At 46.2% G+C, this 22030-nt stretch overlaps 1 protein-coding gene across 15 annotated transcripts in view; it reads right to left on the reverse strand.

Moving 5' to 3' along the window:
• DLG4 (discs large MAGUK scaffold protein 4) overlaps positions 1–22030 on the reverse strand; it is a 129098-nt gene that overhangs the window by 44653 nt on the left and 62415 nt on the right. For 7 of the 15 annotated variants that reach the window (XM_083472558.1, XM_083472548.1, XM_083472546.1 and 4 more), the window contains one exon: positions 5554–5619. The exons of 1 other annotated variant lie outside the window; for it this stretch is intronic. In XM_083472558.1, coding sequence (XP_083328684.1) covers positions 5554–5619 — 66 coding nt within the window. Of the gene's footprint in view, positions 1–5454; positions 5620–22030 lie in introns of all 15 variants that reach the window. 7 more of the 15 variants (XM_083472553.1, XM_083472557.1, XM_083472560.1 and 4 more) reach the window with 1 other exon arrangement.

The following is a 22030-nucleotide window of genomic DNA, read 5'->3' on the forward strand; positions in this document are numbered from 1 at the left end:
GGTGGCCTTTGACGCACAGTCTGAGAAATGTTGATTTTTGTGGATCTGCAAGGAGCAAGTTCTGCATATATGCTACATCAAGCAAAAATAAATAAATCTGGGTGTTATATAACGGGGGGGAGGGGGGCTTTCAAATTTCCATACTTCCTCCTACACCAACCTAAATTGGTCACAAGAACACCAGAATATGTATATAACACCTCTCTGTTCAGATATCTGTACTGGTTGCGCCCATTTGCTATGGGACCAAATTCAATGTGTTACTACTAGTATATAAAGCCTTTAACAGCTTGGGACCAGTATACTTGCACGATCGCCACACCCCATATATGCCCACTTGACTGATTTGATCGGTGGAACTGGCACTGCTACACATAGCACCTGCTAGGCACTTGTAGAAAATCTATCTTTTAGCATGGCAGCCCCACATTTTGGAACTACCTGGCTATTGAGATTGGGCAGGTACCTTCACTGTACTCTTTAAACCATTTTAGTTTAGGCAAGCCTATCGAGTTGCAGGCACAGAGAAATTACATCTGTTTTATCTCCTGTTGATTTTAACTCATCTTTCCAATGCTTTGATATGCTTGCTTTTAACTGCTTTTTTGCTGAGATGTTTAATGTTTTATTTCACATTTTTGCAAACTGCTTAGAGGGTTGGTTGTTTTTCCTACAATCAAAAGGTATATAAATTTGGTTAAGTAAATAAAATAATAATTGAGCCCTGCTGGATCAGATCTACTGGAGTGTGAAGGTAACCCGAGAGGTAAAATGCTCCTGAAAAACAGAGGATCCACTTAGCTACCATGATTACTGACCTACCCATCCACCATGTCCAAAAGAAGGTAACATTTCCTGTGCTATTAAAAAATACAGTGGTACCTCTCAAGACGAATGCCTCGCAAGATGAAAAACGCGCAAGACGAAAGAGTTTTCTGTTTTTTGAGTCGTTCCGCAAGACGAATTTCCCTATGGGCTTGCTTCGCAAGACGAAACGTCTTGCGAGTTCTTGCGAGTTTGTTTCCTTTTTCTTAAAGCCGCTAAGCCGTTAATAGCCGCTAAGCCGCTAATAGCCGTGCTTCGCAAGACGAAAAAACCGCAAGACGAAGAGACTCGCGGAACGGATTAATTTCGTCTTGCGAGGCACCACTGTATATGCACACAAACATTTTAGAATAAAAGAAAGAAGGGGCGGAGGGGAGAGAGAGAGAAATACAAACTGACAAAGACCCTAGAAAGATGGTGGAGAGGGGATTCTGCAAGGCCTAGAGCAGCCATTTGATTAGATCTGTCAAGGGGTCCTTATTCACCCTTTGTCAAAAATTATTATTCCAATAATTCACAAGAAGGGGCCAGTTGTTAGAAAAATGGCCCTCTCCCAGCCTGTCTCCCCTCATTCCTCGTAAGGAAGGTAATTCATTGAATTGCATGCCAGTCCGGGCCCTAAATCAGCCACTGCACCAAAGCCCATACACAAACACCAGTTAAGAAGGAGGATTCGATTAACCAGGATGCTCTCCTACACAAGTTTCAATGGACGGAAGATGCACACCAATTCACTTCTTCGGGAGTCTAATTCCTCCACCCATCTCTCCCTTAAGCGTAAATTTCCCATAACATTCCCCAGTACCGCGTCTCTCTCCTCAAATGCGTTTCCTGGCCTTGCACAGTTATTCCCCCACCTCCAATCTGACCTCTCTCCCTCTCACACACAGAAATGGTGCTGTACATAAGCATTCTATGACCTCCCCTTCCCCCTTGAGCAGTTATGGGAGCATTCTAGGGAGCACAAGACTATGGTGAATGGGGAAGGGGTCAAGTGGCAGGCTGAGTCTTTTATATCTTTACAGCATTTGATGTTGGGAGGAGAAAGCTCACTCACAACAGAGACAGGACCGCTTGTAAATTTTTGACAGTGTCAACCACACAGATGACACTATATAAATAATACACAGCAAGAGGGATGACAGCGGTTTTTAAAACTGGTTAACTCGCCAGTATTTCAGCAGCAAATTAAATTTAAATATATTTGCATACCGCCTATCCTCAGTGGAAAAATCCCTGCCGAGGTTTTCAAGAGAGATGCCTATTATGTAACTGTAGATGTAACTTACAATTTCTGCCAACTCTGCACAAGCCATCTCAGCATCTTCTAATCCTGACTATGCCAACTTGGCGCCTTCCAGATGTTGTTGGGCTACAACTACTATCAGCCCCTGGGGCTGATGGGGAATTTCAGTCCATAACATGTTGGGTGGGGGTGGGCACCAGGCTGGGAATAGCTGTTGTACTGCAACACAGTGAAGACTGAGTGAAACATCAACATGGCCCTGACAGTGACACAACCTTCAACAGCCCAAATCCCGGAGTTTTTGCTCTTTGCTAAACTCAAGCTACCAGCATGAGTTGTCCAAACTGCGGGAGGCAGTGGAAGACAGGAGTGCCTGGCGTGCTCTGGTCCAGGGGGTCACGAAGAGTTGGACACAACTAAACGACTCAACAACAACAAGAAACCCATTGATTAAGTGGGGTGGGGAATGTCGCCCAGTTAATCAGCTGGTGATTAGTCACACCAGACTGAAGTCTGCAGTCCTCAGAAAGAAGGACAATTTGCTGTATGGTTGAAACTTGCTGGCACATTTCCCCTAACTTAGCCTGTGCTGTTCCACATCAGAAACAGGAGTTTGGGTAGGAGAGGCGAAAATTATCCAATCCCAACATGCCCTCTCCTTTCAAGCATGGCAACGCTCACCAACCTTCTGCCCCTCTCCCATTCCATCCCTACCCACCCCCTTTGTAAAACGGCACACTGTGCCATATCCCCCACCCACCCCATGCTATCTTGAAAAGGTTCCACAGGGGATGGGGTTAACACATGTCTTCTTTTAGGTTCTTCAATGACATGGGCAATGTGGATATTTTAATACTGTCCTACCATACAGGGCTGTTGCGAAGAACAACCAGAGACCACTACAAAGAGTAAAAGCAGCAGAAAGTAAGCAACAACCCAAAAAACCCCACACCACCCATTAGCAGCTTTAAAAGTGTTTCTAAAATGTTTCTCAAAAGCTTTGGAGAGAAAGAAATCCCGGTGCCAAAGGATGATAACAAACCGGCAATTTTCCCCGAGTAAAGCATTCTGCAACTAGGGCCCCACCCTCCTCTGAAAATCTTAACAAACAGGGAGGTACATCTAGAGACCGGCAGCCCTTCAAGTATGCATAATACTCCTATTTATTACAACAATTGATCAAAAACCACCACTTCACTCTGCACAGCGCTGACTAATTAATTTCAGGATAATTGGCCTTTCTGGATTTGAACCCACCAACACTTAAGATGAATCAGGTTCTGCGGGCCACACACCATCAGGCTTTGAAACAGGGTGGATCTGAGGTGTGTGGTGGGGGATGAGGCCTTCCTCCAATTCTTCATCCCTCTCCTGTTCACCAAAATCACATGTGCTGCTGATGCACAGATTGTTTTGCCGGTCACCCTCCACTGTGAGGGCTTACTCCCTCACAAAAATGTCCCACAAAAAAACTTTTTTGTCCAAAAGACAACTCCATATCCGTAACCCACCCCGCCACCCATCGCAGCCTTCCCCACCACTTCTCACAATGATAAATACCTCTCAGTAGGGTAGAGCGGAGGCTACGTGTGATGTGAGGTTCTGGTGTCTCTGTGTGAGGGTCAGCATCCAATATGGTGGATACAGAAGCCATGCACCACAGCAGACAAAGACACAGCAGGCACACAGACTAGGGCTTAGCCTGAGCCCACGTAACATGCCACAAACCACAGAATTTAAATGTTGGTGTTATATCCTGGAGACAGGGTGGTACACATTCAGCCGTGTGAAGCTCACTGGGTGACATCTCAGGGCAGTCACTTATTTTGTTTATAGGGATCTGAAATTTAGACGGGGTCCACAATTTGGCCATTGCTGAATTTGAAATAGCAAGCTTCTTTTCTGGGAAGGGTTGGTTGGTGCAGGTGTGAGTGTGTTTGTATTCTAGGGAGCAGCCGAGACACTGTCAAATGCCAATGGTGCTGAACGACAGGATCCTCGTGCAAATGCTTCAACACAGTGGAAGGAATGCCCAAGAGCCTGGCTGCTGGATCAGGCCAAAGGGGGCCCACCCTGGTCTCACAGTGGCCAACCAGATGCCCAGTATGGGAATCCCACAAGCAGCTCCTGAGCGCAACAGCAGCGCTCTCCTCACCTGAGATTCCCAGCAAGACCTGCTTAAATGAGTCTCACACCAGTGCTCGTTTGAAGGAAGCAAAAAATAGATAAACAAAGGTTTCCATTTCAGGGGAAGAGCTCCAGTTGAGGGAGCATGATCCTTTCAGGTCTAGCAGAGACACAAACCATAAGCTAATACGCTACGAACTCTCACAGTGATAAACAGACACACTAAAAAAAGCACCTTTGAATGTAGCACACATGTGTAACTGTAGCATGCCCAAAAATATACAAAGATGCCCAAGTTACACCCTGTACACTAAGATGTCGCACCCACCAGCGCCTGTGAAAGACCACAAGTGCTTCAATGAACGTAGGCAGATGTCTCCAGTGCCACTGATGTTATGATAACAATATTCCTCCTGCCCAGGGAGCAAAGCATGCTTTCAAAAGCATTCTATATGCTCAGGCACACTCTGCTGTTCCAGAGATGCTTTATATTGTTAAGGAAGACCCGTAAAAATGTGTCTATCATGTGTGGTCATGCACAGGGAAGGAAGCATTTGTGTCTCTTTCAGTCCTTCCCAACCCAGGGCCCTCCAGATGTTTGGACTACAACTCCCATGTGCTGTCTGGGGCTGATGGGAGTTGTAGTTCAAAACAGCTGAAGGGTGCCAGGTTGGCACAGGTGATTCTATTTGCTAAGGCACTGGCACTCCCCCCTCCAGAAGCATACAATTGGTGGCAAACACTCATTAGCTACCACATACACACACTCCTTCCAAGAGCTCCCTCCATACAGAGCAGCACACAGACACATTCGCAGTCATGACAACCCTGAGCTGAGTCACTGTGCTTTGAAAAAACAAAAGGGTTGTACAGTTGCACTTGCCGTGAAATACACACAACACACATGTGCATGGAGAGCTTTATGTGGACGAATAACAACCCCACACACAGAGAAGCGAAAACAGCGCCACACACTCCCTCACTCGCACACCTATCAAAACGCCAAAGTCTAAACCTTACCACCACCAAAAAAATCACACATACGGCCTACTACAGAGACAGCAACAGCCAAACGCCACCTGACACACGAAACACACACATGCTGCCACGTGGACGGTGGTGTCCACGAGCTCCAGTGCAGGCCACAGGTGGGTGCGGGTGTGGCGGAGTGCGGGTGTGGCAGGGGTGGGCAGGGCCGGGTGTGGCAGGATGGTGTCCCCTCTCCTGGCCGGGGCACCCGCGCCCCCCCTTCCTACCTTCATGGGGGAGATGTGCGAGTGAGACACATAGCCGTGGACGCTCTCGATCTGGGACAGGTTCTTCTCCGCCACGTGGACCAGCTCAGGGGCCTTTACCTGGTTGGGGAGGTGGGCGGGGCTGTGCTCCAACGGGGGGCTGTCTTCATCTTGGTAACGATATTTCTGAAAGGGAAGAGGCAGAGCGTCAGTGCCACGGCACGCCATGGAAGCAGAACACTGCTGGGTCGGCATAACAGTGCCATGTCAGGATGCGCACCCAAGCCTCGTCACCTGAAACCGGGGCGGGGAGCAGCAGAGACCACTCTGCTTGCTTGGCCCTGCGCCTCCCCTCCCAGAAGCCTTTGCAAAAGGAATCAGCTGCTGGCAGGCTTTCCCCCCTTTCTTTTGCCCTGTGTCCCTAAAGAGCTGTATGGCAAGCTGAGATACAACAGGTCCTGAACCCCTTGAGATGTGGGGATAGGAAAACTTTTACCTGTGCCCCTCACAGCTTCATGGCAGGGTAAAATCCATGGCAGACTACAGCATCCCTTGGGGAGATTTTTACCTGTACCCCTAAACAGCTGCACACGGGCCTTGAGAATAATAGAATTGTAGGGACCACAAGGGTCATCTAGTCCAGCCCCCTGCAACGCAGGACTTTTTTTACTCAATGTGGGGCTTGGACACACAACCCTGAGATTAGGAGTCTCATAATCTACAAACAAGGGACGTGGGTGGCGCTGTGGGTTAAACCACAGAGCCTGGGACTTGCCGACCAGAAGGTTGGCGGTTTGAATCCCCGCGACGGGGTGAGCTCCCGTTGCTCGGTCCCTGCTCCTGCCAACCTAGCAGTTCGAAAGCACGTCAAAAGTGCAAGTAGATAAATAGGTACCGCTTTGGCGGGAAGGTAAACGGCGTTTCTGTGCGCTGCTCTGGTTCGCCAGAAGCGGCTTAGTCATGCTGGCCACATGACCTGGAAGCTGTCTGCGGACAAACGCCGGCTCCCTTGGCCAATAAAGCGAGATGAGCGCCACAACCCCAGAGTTGGTCACAACTGGACCTAATGGTCAGGGGTCCCTTTACCTTCACCTTTAATCTACAAACTGAGCTATGGTAGTGGGGCTTTTACCTGTTGAATCTCCATATGCCATTCAGTTCAAGGCTTGGCAGAAGAAGCAAAAGGAGGCCACCTGTCCATCGGTTCTCCCTGTATTGTATTCCATCTTTACTGCTATCATTTCCTCTCCTGTACTAGCATTGGCCAGTGCTTCAAGCAGCGGTCTCTCCCACCTGTATATGGAGTTGCCATGGGGCAACTGAGCCTGGAACCTTCTGCATGGCAAGCAGATGGTTAGCCACTGAGCGACAGCCCTTCCCCCACGTTCTCATGGGCTGTTTGCCATGCATCCCATCCCCAATAAAGGCTGGCTATGGTGCAATAAAGGGACGTGGGTGGCGCTGTGGGTTAAACCACAGAGCCTAGGACTTGCCGATCAGAAGGTCGGCGGTTCAAAACCCCGCGATGGGGTGAGCTCCCGTTGCTCGGTCCCTGCTCCTGCCAACCTAGCAAGTCAAAGTGCAAGTAGATAAATAGGTACCACTCCAGCGGGAAGGTAAACGGCGTTTCCGTGCGCTGCTCTGGTTCGCCAGAAGCGGCTTAGTCATGCTGGCCACGTGACCCGGAAGCTGGACGCCGGCTCCCTTGGCCAATAAAGCAAGATGAGCGCCGCAACCCCAGAGTCGGTCACGACTGGACCTAATGGTCAGGAGTCCCTTTACCTTTTTATGGTGCAATAAATTCAACTGCACAGAGCAAAAACTGTGCAGACCCAGTGCAGTTCATGTTTCATTGATTTATCTATTGAGCAAGGAACTGAAGACTGACCATGGGCCAGTCACTAACTCTCAGCCTAACCCACCTCACAAGGTGGTTCTGAGAATAAGCGGAGGGGGACGGATGGACCACGTTCACCACCTTCAGCTCCTTGCAGGAATATTGGGATTTGAACAGAATAAATAGGTACCGTACAATAAAATGTTTGGGATTCCCAAGTCTCCCCCTCAATCTGAGATCCTCTGAAGGGGCATCTGGTGGTTCCCTGTACCTCTGAAGTTTAATTGAGCTTTCAGAGTGGCAGACCTTCCTTGCCCTTTCCAACTCCCTGCCTGTAGAGGTTTGGCAGGAACAATACCTGCCTTCTTTCATAAGTCTTCTGAAATCTGTGCTTTTTAAGACAGGCCTTAACAGTATGTTTTTTTTTTCCTTTTTACCAAATGTATCTATTGGTGTTTTATTAGCTGGTTTTTTTCAGTTTTTACTGATGTTTTTAGTTCTGTTTTATATGTACACAATGATTTTTTATTGTGCTCTATGTTGTAAGCTGCTTTGATGTATTTTATGAAAGTGCAGATGATAACCATTTAAATCAATAAATCATCCCTGAATATAGGCTAAAGCTGGCTGGGGCTTCTGTGAACTGGGATTCCACCCACAGTTGGTGGGGGGGGGGGGCTCCTATGGTGGCTCCCCGCCTCCCCTATTGACTAAGGGTTGCATTTATTATTTAAAAAAACCACTTTCACACACAAAAAGCATCTCAATTTAAAATTCACCTCTCCCACCCCCCATTAAGCACCACTTCATACACAAGAGCTCAGCACCTGAAACTGCAGGATCCAAGAGTACCTGTGCAAGAAGTGTAAAGTTCCTTCCTCTCACTAGAGAGCGGCCGTTCACATCAGGCCTGAGATTAGTCCATGTCTCAGCAGCCTTGCCTGAGAGGTGTTAACACATGGGCAGAGACACCATCCGGTGCCAAACCACTTGCCTCCTTTTCCTTCCTTTCTGTGCTTTTCTACAGATAAACCACATTCAGGGGAGAGGATGGGGAGGGACTTCATCCAAATCGCTTCTCTCTCGTGCTCAGCTGATATTTCTCCAGCTCTGGAGTTTCTTTTCTAGACAGACATTGTGGTGTTTTCGTTCTACCACTAAGCACTTTCAACTGCTCAACTGTCATGTTTTAGTTTGTCTGGGTACCCGCTCAGGATGTGGCACCTGTGGGATAGATGCTAAAATCACCCAAGAGTATACATAAACACATAGCAGCACATTATGCGTATATAAACTATGGAACTCCCTCCCTCAGGAGGCAGTGATGGCCACCAACTCAGATGTCTTTAAAAGAGGACTGGATGGAGTGACGGAGGACATAGCTACAAGTCTCCATGGCAATGCACTAGCTCAAGTGTTGAAGGCAGTATGCCTCTGAATATCAGTTGCCAGGATTGCAAGTGGGGAACCTGGGACCTTCTGCATGTGAAGCCACTGAGCCATGATCAGTGGGTAGAGCAATGATCTAGGTAATTATCTATCCTTGCCTTCTATCGAGAATGCTTTAACAATCAACCCCTCTTCCCAGGTAACTTTGTGAGGGGAACAGGGATCCCCTAACAACTCTAAACACACTTAACAAACTACAGCTCCCAGGATTATTTGCGGCAAAGACAGGGTGAGCTCCCGTTGCTCGGTCCCACCTCCTGCCAACCTAGCAGTTCGAAAGCATGTCAAAGTGCAAGTAGATAAATAAGCACCACTCCGGCAGGAAGGTAAACGGCGTTCGCCAGAAGCGGCTTAGTCCTGCTGGCCACATGACCCGGAAGCTGGATGCCAGCTCCCTCAGCCAATAAAGCGAGATGAGCGCCGCAACCCCAGAGTCGGCCACGACTGGACCTAACGGTCAGGGGTCCCTTTACCCTTTACCTTAGCTTTTAAGTGGTGCATGCTTGTCATCCACCAAAAGTGAATTATGAGTAGCGGACGTATTTTTTCCTCCCACCCACATCAATAATAATAAAATTGGTATCTTGCTGTAATTAAAAAACTAACAATTTTGTTGAGATCAAAAATCTTGGGTGGCTTTAAAACAGAATGAGTTAAATTCCTATTGGAGAGGGCTACGGGTGGTTACTAACCACCATGGCTATCTGCTGCTACAGTTGGAGGCAGCAGTGGTTCTGAATATCGGTTGCTGAGAGTCACGGGATGGGAGAGGGCTCTTGTGCCCGAATCCCGCTTGCTGGTTTCCCACAGGCATCTGGTTGGTCACTGCGAGAAGAGTATGCTGGACTAGATGGACCACTGGCCTGATCCAGCAGGCTCTTATGTTATTATGCTGCAGCTGGCAGGCATGAAGATTGGAGCCTGAATTGCAGCACCCAAGAGAGAAGCAACATTGTGCACAAATATAAACAGGCAATCTAAGCTTCAGGTCACCATTCTAGCGCGCGCGCACACGCACACACACACACACACACACACACACACCTAGATGCAATGAACATTCATAGCAAGCCTCTCTCGATACGCACATGCACACATTTGCCTCTGCACTGCCTCCGCATCAGGCTTTCAGATTCCTTCAGATCCTAGGCAGTGAAGGAGAAATCAGTGTGGGCTGGGAGTGGGTGTTTAGGAACAGGCCCCTCCCCTCCTCATCCCAACAAGATGCCCCAAAGCAGAAGAAAATAATTAAGGCGGATGCCTCACCACTGCTCAATCCTCTGGAGCCACCAAAGCCTTTAAGAACACAGGACGGCTGGGAGTTTTTAAAATGCACATTTGCCAGGAATCACGGATGAATGGGGAAGCAGAGAGCTGTGGAGGAAGGATTTAATTGGAGGGGGGCAAGTTCCTGGGCCCTGGGGAGATGAATCTCCAGCAAGAGAGTGAGTGTCACCTACTGGGGATGATTCACACATACATGCAACACCAACGTGACATTGAATTAACTGGGAATTGTCAGCTGTCCTTGCAAGAAAAGTATTTGGATCGGGATAACACAAGAGAATGGAATTGTGGGATCTGACCGGCAATGGAGGCTTCACATGTGCAAAATATCAAGCAATGATATAGGAATGTGGTCAAGCGATATTAGATCTTACAACTTTCAGCTAATAATAATGAGGAGGAGGAGGATGATAATTCTTTTTAACAACTTATGTGGGAACATAGGATGCTGCCTCGTATCAAATCAGATAATGGGGTTCTTCTACCTCAGTATTGTTGAGACTGACTGGCAGCAATGGCTATCCAAGATTTCAGGATCTCTCCCAGTCCTATCTAGAGAGGCAGTCACAAATCGGATGCGAGACTTTCTGCATACAAGGCAGGGGCTCTACCACTGAGCTAGCACCCTTCCCCAGCAGAGAAGAAAAGTTATGCTTCTCATTACCAGTGACATCACGGACACTGGCCAATGCGTGGCTGTACTGGTTTGGTGTCCTGTACGTACCACACTTCAGTACAAGGTAGTCTAGGAGAAGGAGCAGAATTCCATTCCCCCAACAGCAAGCATTGTAGCTTAAGTTCTTGGGGGACACCACTACTCCGCATCAGAAATTATTCTTGAAAAACCTGTGGTCCTCTAGAAATTGCTGGACTCCAGCTCCCATCAGCCCCCGACAGCATGATCAACGCTCAGGAAATGTTGGGAGTTGCAGTCCAGCAACATCTGGAGGGCCACAAGTCCCCTGTCTTTGCTGTAGAGCAGGGGTGGGGAAGGTTTCTCAGCCCGTGGGGTGACAGGATTGGTGGAGCCAGGAGCCAAAGTGGGTGAAGCAACTTTTATTTATTTTTACCTTTGTACAGTAGGTTGGCTTCTACACACACTCACGTGTGCATCTCTAGTCCCTATCCAGGCAAGAATGATCAGAGTTCAAGGATACATTCTAGCTAGGCAAATACATTCCAGAAATGTCCCAAGCAATGCTGCTGAAATGTGTAGTCTGCAGAGCATTCGAAGGGCCAGATAGGTAACCGAGGAGGGCCACATTCACCTCCTGGAACAGAGGTTCTCCCACTCCCGATTTAGAGGAAGCTGCCTTGATTCACTGTGACAACCGACTAAGGACTGAGATTAATTACATAAAAATACCACACAGGAAATGGTGGAAGAGCTGTGTGAAACTCAGACGCTTGCACCATTCTTAAGCTTCTGGATGAATCTTTCTGTGGACTGGCCAGACAGTTCTGTGGACTGGTCCAGGGTTATGTCCTGTACAGTACTTAGCATGCACATACCGCTGGCCCCAGATAATTGTCAAACAGTGGCAGTAATGCATTGTATAAACAGAAGGGTTAAAAGAAAAAGAGATTATAGGGTTCTTCCTGCTCAACACTCTTCAAAGCCTCTTTTTTCCTCTTTCAAGTACTAGGAGTTTCACAGGAAGCAAAAATTCTTGCCTGTTAACAGGAATAGAACATCCTCACTGGAGTTGGGTCGTTATCGTGTTGATTAACAAAAAAAAAATCAACTGAGCAGAGGGGACTAATTAGCTCTGTTCCTGACATGCGGTGGGCATGTAGAGTACAGGAACAAAGCCTCTGTGAAACGAATCCCAAATGGAAAGGAAGATGAAGATGGAGAGAGAGAGTTGATTTCAGCAGATTTTCAGATTCCAGCAGCATAAACACCAATACAGTACTGGATATGTTTTCCAGGATGTCAAAATGGTCTAGAGAAGCAGTGTGTACAACAACTACAGGCCTTACTTTTAATGGTTAGTTGGCAAACCAACTCCACCCATTTCCTCTGCCATCTTGCAGTTTTCCAGGGCCCGACTGGTTCCCTCCCAGTCTGCTTTGCTGACTGGCTGGGTGCTATCATAAAAACCCTACAGGCAACTGTTCACTCTCAACTTGACGCTTAGCACTTCACCTGAGTACAGGTGACATGGCTGTGAGGGCTGGGGCTCAAGGGAGTTGTAGTATGAAACACTTGGAGGGTACCAGGTTGGGTGGGGAAAGGTGTGATTTACCTTTGCCATGACTCTAAACCAGGCTTCCTTAACCTCGGCCCTCCAGATATTTTTTTGGCCTTCCCTAGCTAGCAGGACCAGTGGTCAGGGATGATGGGAATTGTAGTCTCCAAACATCTTGAGGGCCGAGGTTGAGGAAGCCTGTTCTAAACAGAACTCTGCTGGTCTGTTGGGTGGGTCCAGCCGGTCCAATCAGATACCTCCAGGAAGCAGGTGTCTGAAGGCAACATTCCTCCCCAGGTTTGGATCCACCAGTGGGTAGAATGCCACTGAACATGGATATTCCATTTAGTCATATCACAGCTATAAGGATGAATATAGACTTCCCCTCCTCCTCAAATTTTGTCTAATCCCCCTTTGAAGCCGTCTAAGCCAGCGGCAGCCTCCACACTTCGGAGGAAGCAAATTCCTTAAACAAATTATGCATCATGCAAAAAACACTTTCCTGTTGTCGGTCTTGAATCGTCTCCTATTCGATTTCACTGGACGGTGTCCGAGTTCCGTTCTTATAGGAGAGAAACAGGGAAAAAAAGCTTATTCTGTTTTTCTCTACCCTACACATAAGTTTTACAGACCTATGGGAGGGATGGACTGAACCCTAGCTCAGTGGTGGAGCATCTTCTTGGCACGCAAAACCCCAAGGTCCAATCCTTGGCATCTAAGGTAGCAGGCACTAGGAAAGGCGTCTGTCTGGGTGAGACAATATAAGCTAGGTTAGATTTTGATGGTGCCCCACCCTGGGCTCCTTGGGAGGAAGGGCAGAGTATAAATTCAATAAATAAAATGAGTGATAAATAAATGTCAGGAATTCCACATTTCTCTTTCTTTTAAAATCGTCTCCCCATAGGCGGGTCAGATATGTTGGATGGTCAAAGAGCTGGCATCCAGCACCATGTGGTTAGTTTCTTGATGAACAGAGCAGACGGTCCACTCCCCGCTCCTGCCCTCCCATCACAAAAAAGCCTCTCATCGTTTTGCTTGGAAACTGGTCAAAACCGACATACTCCTTGCAGGGGTGGTGATGGTTTAAATTCAGTTAGGATTTTTCAACAAGACACTCCTGTTATATACACACAACTTGACAACCTGCTTGTGTGTTGATTTTGCATTAACAGAGCAGCTTGGGAAAGGAACAGCTAACTGTTCCAGGTATTTGGGTTTGGTATCTCCATGAATTTTACAGGCAAGTTTGAAATGAATCTATTAAAAGGACAGCATATTTATTTATTTGTCTGTTTGTTTTAAAGGGAGGGATGCACTGCAAGATACACACACTTCTCCAATATGGCTATTTTTCTCCCACAATCTTTCGCATGAACACAAGTAGTCCACTCTCACTCCACCATCTCTGAAAAAGAACTTGGCGGAGTATCACAAAGTTTAACAAGTATCATAGAAAACCTCTCGCAGGTCATAGGAAGTTGATTTGTACTGAGTCAGACAAGCCTCACAGAGCTCACATTTCCCAGATCCTATTATTATTATTATTATTATTATTATTATTATTATTATTAAGATTTAGTTCTTAACAATACTACAATGATGTGTTCAAAAATAAACAAACCATCCTTTAGCAATTTAACATTACATTCAACATACATATATCCAAATAATATTATTTATTTTCCCCCTTTTCCCCCTGTGGCTTCCCTTCACCCATGCTTGGAATTATTAGCTCTATTACGGTATCTTTTAGGTTGTATTAAGCGGTATATTATTGCTATTGACCATGAAACCGTGTACCTTTTACCTCTTAACTTTGTGGGTTTCAGTCTAAACATATCAATAGATCACTTTTGGAACATCGTTTTACCATACTTTCATCTACGCTTACCCATTCTTTCTTTAAATTTTGATTAGATTGTAATCTGATTGCCGCTGTCATTTTAGCCAATTCAATAAATTCGCAAAATTTAATCTGCCATTCTGATACTGTTTTCCCCAGCACCCTTAACTAACAGCAGCTTCCAGGATGCTTTGAGGGGGAGTCCTGTGCTTTAAATGTGTGTTTAATGTCCTTTAAATGTAGGGTGTTACTGTTCCCACTGACTGAAGTGCTCTAGGATTTCAGACAGATCATCCCCAGTCCTACCTTGAGATGCTAGGCACAGGGGTAGGCAACCTAAGGCCCAGGGGCTGGATCCGGCCCAATCGCCTTCTCAATCTGGCCCGCAGATGGTCTGGGATTCAGCGTGTTTTTACATGAGTAGAATATGTCCTTTTCTTTAAAATGCATCTCTGGGTTATTTGTGGGGCCTGCCTGGTGTTTTTACATGAGTAGAATGTGTGCTTTTCTTTAAAATGCATCTCTGGGTTATTTGTGGGGCATAGGAATTCGTTCATTTCCCCCCCAAAAAATATAGTCTGGCCCCCCATAAGGTCTGAGGGACGGTGGACCGGCCCACCAGTGGCGTAGCATGGGGGTGCAGGGGGTGCCGGCCGCACCAGGCACAACATCTGGGGGGGCGCGCTCGCACTCGCAGCTCTCTGCCCCTAGGGCAGAGGGGGCGCAAATTACTTGCCTTGCCCCGGGTGCTGACAACCCACGCTACGCCACTGCGGCCCACGGCTGAAAAAGGTTGCTGACCCCTGTGCTAGGGATCGAACCTGGGACCTTCTAACTACCCCCTGAGCACCACTTAGATTCAGCTCTTGAAACCTGAAGCCCGTCCATTCAGAATCATTTCTATGGTGATTTACCACAGTCTGCATCTAACAGAGCCCTGACCCCACTGAATGAACTTATGTGACGTCATCAGAGCTTCAGCCACACAACAGCAACAAGTGCTGCTTCCAGAGAGGGAAGTAAAGGTTAGCTTGACTGGGTAGAGAGGGGGGAAATCTCACAAAAGGAAAGCATGGAAAGCTTTGGAGTCGAGGGGACAGGGAAGTCAAGGAGGCACCTCATGGAAGGAAAAGGCACATGCCAGAAAGTCACATCGTGATTGAACCACCATCTAGTTTGTCCCTAGCTCTTTGTCTTGATAACTGCAGCCAATAAAAAATGGCTACAGGTAGCAAGGAAAGTAAGCATTCATAAAATGGAAGATTCTGTATTTCGGGATGTCAATGTATCTCTGTGACTAAACACAGGATGTCAGGGCCAGTAACTTTTGTAGACTCCTCTGGAAGGATGAACTAACCGTACTACTAATTAAAATCAGACTCAATTACTGCAAGAAGCACCATACAACTAAAATCTAGCAATGATTTCCAGAGGTTTATAGTCGTGTTAGTATGTCATGGATTGTACAAAGCTGATGCCATAATACTATTTTTTTTTTTATGTATTTAAGATGCCACAACAGTCTCTCTTGTTTAAAATACACACAAAATAAGTTGAATAGCACATGGAGCAGATGGCAATTAAACCTCTGTTTTAAACCAATATTTTGCTTTATTAGACCATGAAAAATTACCAGCTCTGCAAGACACTGGGAGAAAAAGGAGTCACTCGCCGTCTCACCACCGTAAAAGTCTCTACCAAGATAATTTTGTTCAAACTGTAGGAAATTGTATTCAAACATAACTATGCATGAGTACTAGTTAATGCACAAAGGGGTTAAGACCACAGAGCTGTGTTCCTAGACTCAGTTTAAATCCGGCCCCCACACCTCTGGTGAGGGAGGAAGTGAAACTTCTTCTCTTCTCTTCCTTCCCTCACTCTCTCTTTGCATGTAACCAACCAGGACATGTTAGAAACTATATGCTGTATTTTGCACCCAACAGAAATCTACCTGTGTTCTCCTTGCTGCTGCATGGAATAACACATGAACCAGACCTTTGGATTTACTAAATAAATCCTTTTAAACTTACTTGACAGTGAGTGGTCTTTTCATAGCTAGAGGGGTAGAGAGAGGTGGCAAGTGTTTTCTGGTAGACCAAAAGAGGTATGTAAAAGGGTTTAACAACCTATATTCCACACTATGCTGCTGGTTAACTCTGAGAGTGTTTTTAACTCTGCTGGGGGTTCTCTCCTGCTGGAGAATGTGCAAAGCCAATTCTTTTTCTTATTTACCCACACATTGGTCAGATCTATATTTCCACCTCCACATACAACATGCTGTTTGTTCAAAAGATGATTCAAAAAGTAAAAGCAACATGTACATACTGCTTGATTATAATAAATCCTTTAAGTGGTTTTCAATAAATATTAAAATGAAAAACAATTACAGATGTTTAAAATTAAAAGATTAAATTAAAACACATCAACATCAACAAATCTGGATAGGTTTGCCTAAACAACGTTTTAAGTAGATACCGAAAGGCGTATACATCATGAGGCCATGGACCAGATTATTCAATAAAATGAAATGTGGCTCTCGCTCAGAGGTTCCAGAATTATTTTTAATGGAATACAGGTGTATCCAAGAGAGGAGGGGAAGCAGCATGGGAGTTTGCAGGTGGAATTGATCAGCAGATCCCACACAGCACGTGAAACCCTGTGAAACTGCTTAGCACAGAGGTTCTTCCCTTCCCCACGCCCTGAGCACCAGAGCTGTAGGAAGCTAATGCAAGCAGAAATGTTCATGATCACGCCAGCACACAGAAATACACCTCTCTCTGATACAAAATACATGCTGAGACCCACAGAAAACCAACCCTTCCCCACAACCCAATAATCAGTGTTTACTGGACATGGAGGACATTTTCATGCTAACAAAGGCAACAGGGAGCATTACATACTCCTGAAGAGGGTTATTGGGGGACTAAGGCTCACTTTACCCCGTCACCATTTGCACAAACTTAAAGAATGGGAGTACATTACACTGGTTTGTATTTCTCACTTCCCCCAATGGCCCCATGTTTTGGGGAGCAAGCCACAAGGCAAGAGCCCTAGAGATTTTTATAGGGGGGAAACTGCTCGTTTGAAGTACAGTGGTACCTCAGGTTACATACGCTTCAGGTTACATACACTTCAGGTTAAAGACTCCGCTAACCCAGAAATAGTGCTTCAGGTTAAGAACTTTGCTTCAGGATAAGAACAGAAATTGGGTTCCGGCGGCGTGGTGGCAGCAGGAGGCCCCATTGGCTAAAGTGGTGCTTCAGGTTAAGAACAGTTTCAGGTTAAGAATGGACCTCCGGAATGAATTAAGTACTTAATCCGAGGTACCACTGTATTTCTAACGTATTTTTATTTATTGATGTACAAGCTGAATAGGAGGAGGCAAGCAAAAAATGCTGAGAATCAGTGGTAGTCTTGACAGGCCACCCCAAAAGCAAACATCCAATTCTATACGGAGCTCAAAGGCTGCTTCTCACACCCACCTAAAAAAATTCAGATAGTTAAAGCCTGCAAAGCCTTCTTCCAGTCCTTTGCTGGGCAGTGGCCAATCAGAAGCTTCTCCTGGGAAGACCAGAAGCAGGACATGAGCACAATAGCCCTCTCCCACATGTGATCCCCAGAAAATGGTAATCAGGGGCATTTACTACCTCTGATCCTCAAGGTACCATACAATCAATACATGACTAGCAGCCATTCTGAGCCTTATCCTCCATGAATCCATCCAGCTCCCATAGCTGACGGCCTCCACACTTGGTGGCAGGGATTTCCATCAGAGCATAAGATGAGCCCTGCTGGATGAGGCCAACAGCCCATCTAGTCCAGCATCCTGTTCTCACAGCAGCCAACCAGATGCCTGTAGGAAATCTGCAAGCAGGACCCAGGCGCAAGAGGACTGTCCTGCGGTTTCCACAAACTGGTATTCAGAAGCATCACTGCCTCCAACCATGGTGGCAGAGCACAGCCATTGTAGCTAGTACCCTTTGATCACTTTCTCCCCCATGAATTTGTCTGATCCTCTTTTAAAGTCGCCCAAGGTGGCGGCCAACACTGCCTCTCGTGGAAGGGGGTTCCACAGTTTACCGTATTTTTTGCTCTATAAGACTCACTTTTCCCCTCCTAAAAAGTAAGGGGAAATGTGTGTGCGTCTTATGGAGTGAATGCAGGCTGCACAGCTATCCCAGAAGCCAGAACAGCAAGAGGGATCGCTGCTTTCACTGTGCAGCGATCCCTCTTGCTGTTCTGGCTTCTGAGATTCAGAATATTTTTTTTCTTGTTTTCCTCCTCCAAAAACTAGGTGCATCTTGTGGTCTGGTGCGTCTTATAGAGCGAAAAATACGGTAACTATGCACTGTGTGAATAATTCCTTCTTTTTGCTGCTCCTAAATCTACCGCCCATCCATTTCCGTGGATTACCTCTATTAATTTATCACTTATCCACTTTTGCCATCCATGCCTTGCATTGTTTTTACAAGTTTCTATGACAGTTTCCTCCCCTCGCCCCCCACCCCGCTGGTGACCTTGAGATGTTCTGAATTACAATGGCACTGCTGACTGGGGCTGATGGGAGTTGTAGTCCGAAACACCTGGAGGGAACCAGATTGGCTCTATCATTCCCTGCTCCCCTCCAGTTAGCCTCCCCACCCCCTCAAGCTAATGAGTGAAGAAGAAGAGTTTGGATTTGATATCCCGCCTTTCACTCCCTTCAAGGAGTCTCAAAGCAGCTAACATTCTCCTTTCCCTTCCTCCCCCACAACAAACACTCTGTGAGGTGAGTGGGGCTGAGAGACTTCAGAGAAGTGTGACTGGCCCAAGGTCACCCAGCAGCTGCAGGTGGAGGAGCGGAGACGCGAACCCGGTTCCCCAGATTACGTGACTACCGCTCTTAACCACTACACCACACTGGCTTTAAGGTGAGGATTTAAAACAATGTACAGTGGTGCCTCGCAAGACGAAAAGAATCCGTTCTGTGATTCTCTTCGTCTAGTGGTTTTTTCATCTTGCGAAGCAAGCCCATTGACGGATTAGCGGATTAGCGCTATTAGCGCTTATAGCGGCTTTTAGCTGCTTATCGGCTTATCGGATCAGCTGATAAGCAGCTTAGCGGCTTAGAAAAGGGGGGGGGAAACCCGCAGGAACTCGCAAGACATTTTCGTCTTGCGAAGCAAGCCCATAGGAGATTCGTTTTGCGAAGCACCTCCAAAACGGAAAACTCTTTCGTCTAGCGAGTTTTCCGTCTTGCGAGGCATTCGTCTTGCGGGGCACCACTGTATTTGTAGATCATTCCTCCAAAGCGCCTGTGAAAACATCTATGGGGTGGAGTCCACTTTATCTTCATAACAACTCTTTAGGGCAGGGCAAAGGCCAATGAATAGGTCTGCTAGGTGAGCAGCAACCTGAGTATTTCATGCTCTACACTGGAAACCCCACTCTGCTTTTTAGCCAGGAAATGGTTGCTGCCTCTAGAACACTGGCTCCCAAACTCTGCCCTCCCCGCCTTCCCAGGCAATGGACCACTTGAAAATTGCTGAGAGTCTTGGCAAACCACTTAATGCTTTTTCTGCCCCACTGTAGCAACGGTAATGAGCTAAGCTAGATGCTCTATGGCTTTTAATTGTGTTTTGCATTCCTTCTTTTACTCCTTAAATTGTATTTGATTGAATTACAATTTGCATTTCATAGCGTTCAAATTGCAATACAGTAAAATATAATTTAAGAAATAAAATAAGCAATAAAAATGCAATTATAAATCCATGTGAATACTTAATGCAGGCCTGCTGCGGACCACTTGAATGAAGCTCGCAGGCTGCTAGGGGGTCCATGGACCACAGATATGGAGCCTCTGTCCTAGGATGGTCCGCCCACCAAGGAATGGCAAAGCATCATAAAGAAATCAGTCCAGCAGGAATGACACTCAGAGAAGTACCAAATTTTCAACGCCAGGTTACCAATCATGTGCACTGGGCCACACTAGATTTATGGTGTTTACATGTTAACACAAAAACCACCACAACAATGCACATCTGTTTTGCATATATTATAACACAATTCCATTCCACATATGTTCTTACGTACTATTGCCATAATATATAGTACTGTCATAGCTCTCAACTACATTGATTGCTTCATACTATTTATGGGCCCTACTGACTCAGTTTGTGGCTTCTGTGTTGCTGTTTTTTAAGGGATTTGTGTTTCCATTTCAAAACCACATCCTTGAGAGTCTCACACCAGAGGATGAACCTTTTCCACTTGTGGGCTTAGAAACTGTAAGCAAAACGGCATTTCCCGCTGCGGTATACTCTTGGTGTAACCTCTTCTCCACACGGTTTGCCACTAGACCATAAAGGAAAGCAGCCACAACACAACACCCTCTCCTATGTTGGCTGGGCTGATGGGAATTGTAGTCCAAAACAGCTGGAAGACAGCTCCCCTTGGACTCCTATCATTTTATTGACTATTATGTTTTACCATTTAAAACATTCTCCCCCTCCCCCTAGATTCCCCCCCCCCCGAGTCCTTTGGGACGGAAGAGAAAGGTATTAAATATCCCAAGGCTGCAATCCTATCTCCGCTTACTTGGGAGTAAGCCCCACTGAATTCAATTAAACCACCGTATTTTTCGCTCTATAAGACGCACCAGACCACAAGACGCACCTAGTTTTTGGAGGAGGAAAACAAGAAAAAAAAATATTCTGAATCTCAGAAGCCAGAACGGCAAGAGGGATCGCTGCGCAGTGAAAGCAGCAATCCCTCTTGCTGTTCTGGCTTCTGGGATAGCTGCGCAGCCTGCATTCGCTCCATAAGACACACACACCTTTCCCCTCACATTTTAGGAATGAAAAAGTGAGTCTTATAGAGCAAAAAATACGGTACTTCTGAGTATTAATGGTTTAGACTGCAGCCTAAATAAAGGGACATTTTTAAAAGCCAGACAGCAGACAGTATAATCAACTCTAACAAAGTGTCCAGCCCAGAGACACAGACCAGCAGCCACAGACTTGAGGGGGAAACAGCTCTCTAGCTAAATTTGGGGTGGTGGAGAATTTAACACTCAATTCAAGTCACAAAGCTCTTCCAGTTCCACTTTCCTAAAATCATTTATGCACATGCATAGACACAGCACTGTACAATTATGAAATCTACAAAATTCTTGCAACTCACAGTCTGGTGGGAGAACCTAATATACAGGCATAAGACACACCCATGGTTTCTGGTTGGCTGGTGGCACAGCCTGGATAGCTATTGGCTGCTCTCTACCTATATAAAGCTATGTAAGAACTTCATCTCTGTAGAAGAAAATTTGAGCTGGGATGAAATAAATACATCCATAAATTTTATTGGGTGATAAGAAGTCCATGTGGTGGTTGGTGGTAGTAGTATTAGTATTTAGATGAACTGTATAAATGACAGCTCTATTTGACACCTAAAATAGAAATGAAGTTCAGAAGCAGGAAGTTTTAATATCTGTCAAATCTGCATGCAAAGTTTATGTAAAGCAGTATTCAAATAATTGGAGAGTTAAAAAATGTCTTAGAAATGAAAGTGAATAAGTGAAGGGGCTGGAAGCCAGGGGTCCTGAACCTTATGAAAGGTTGAGGAGGGAAGAATAGTGGCCACAGCGATGCGTGTGATTTGCAGTGGCGGGCAGGCTGTAGAGCGATTGGCGGCCGAATAGGTAGCGTCTTATACATGGGGGTGTCTTACACACAGAAAAATACAGTACAGTGGTACCTCGCAAGACGAATGCCTCGCAAGACAAAAAACTCGCTAGACGAAAGGTTTTTCCGTTTTCGATTTGCCTCGCAAGACGAATTTCCCTATGGGCTTGTTTCGCAAGACGAAAACGTCTTGCGACTTTGTTTCCTTTGTCTAAAAACAAAGACATGTTTTGTTTATAAAGTTAATTTATTTTCCCTTCAATTTTTGAACTGCTCTTTACAGTATGTGTGACTTTAAAGAGCAGTTAATAAACTGTTGTTGTACCAAATT

The sequence above is a fragment of the Podarcis liolepis genome (genome assembly GCF_965112155.1).
Source record: "Podarcis liolepis genome assembly, chromosome: 13".
NCBI classification, from domain to species: domain Eukaryota; kingdom Metazoa; phylum Chordata; class Lepidosauria; order Squamata; family Lacertidae; genus Podarcis; species Podarcis liolepis.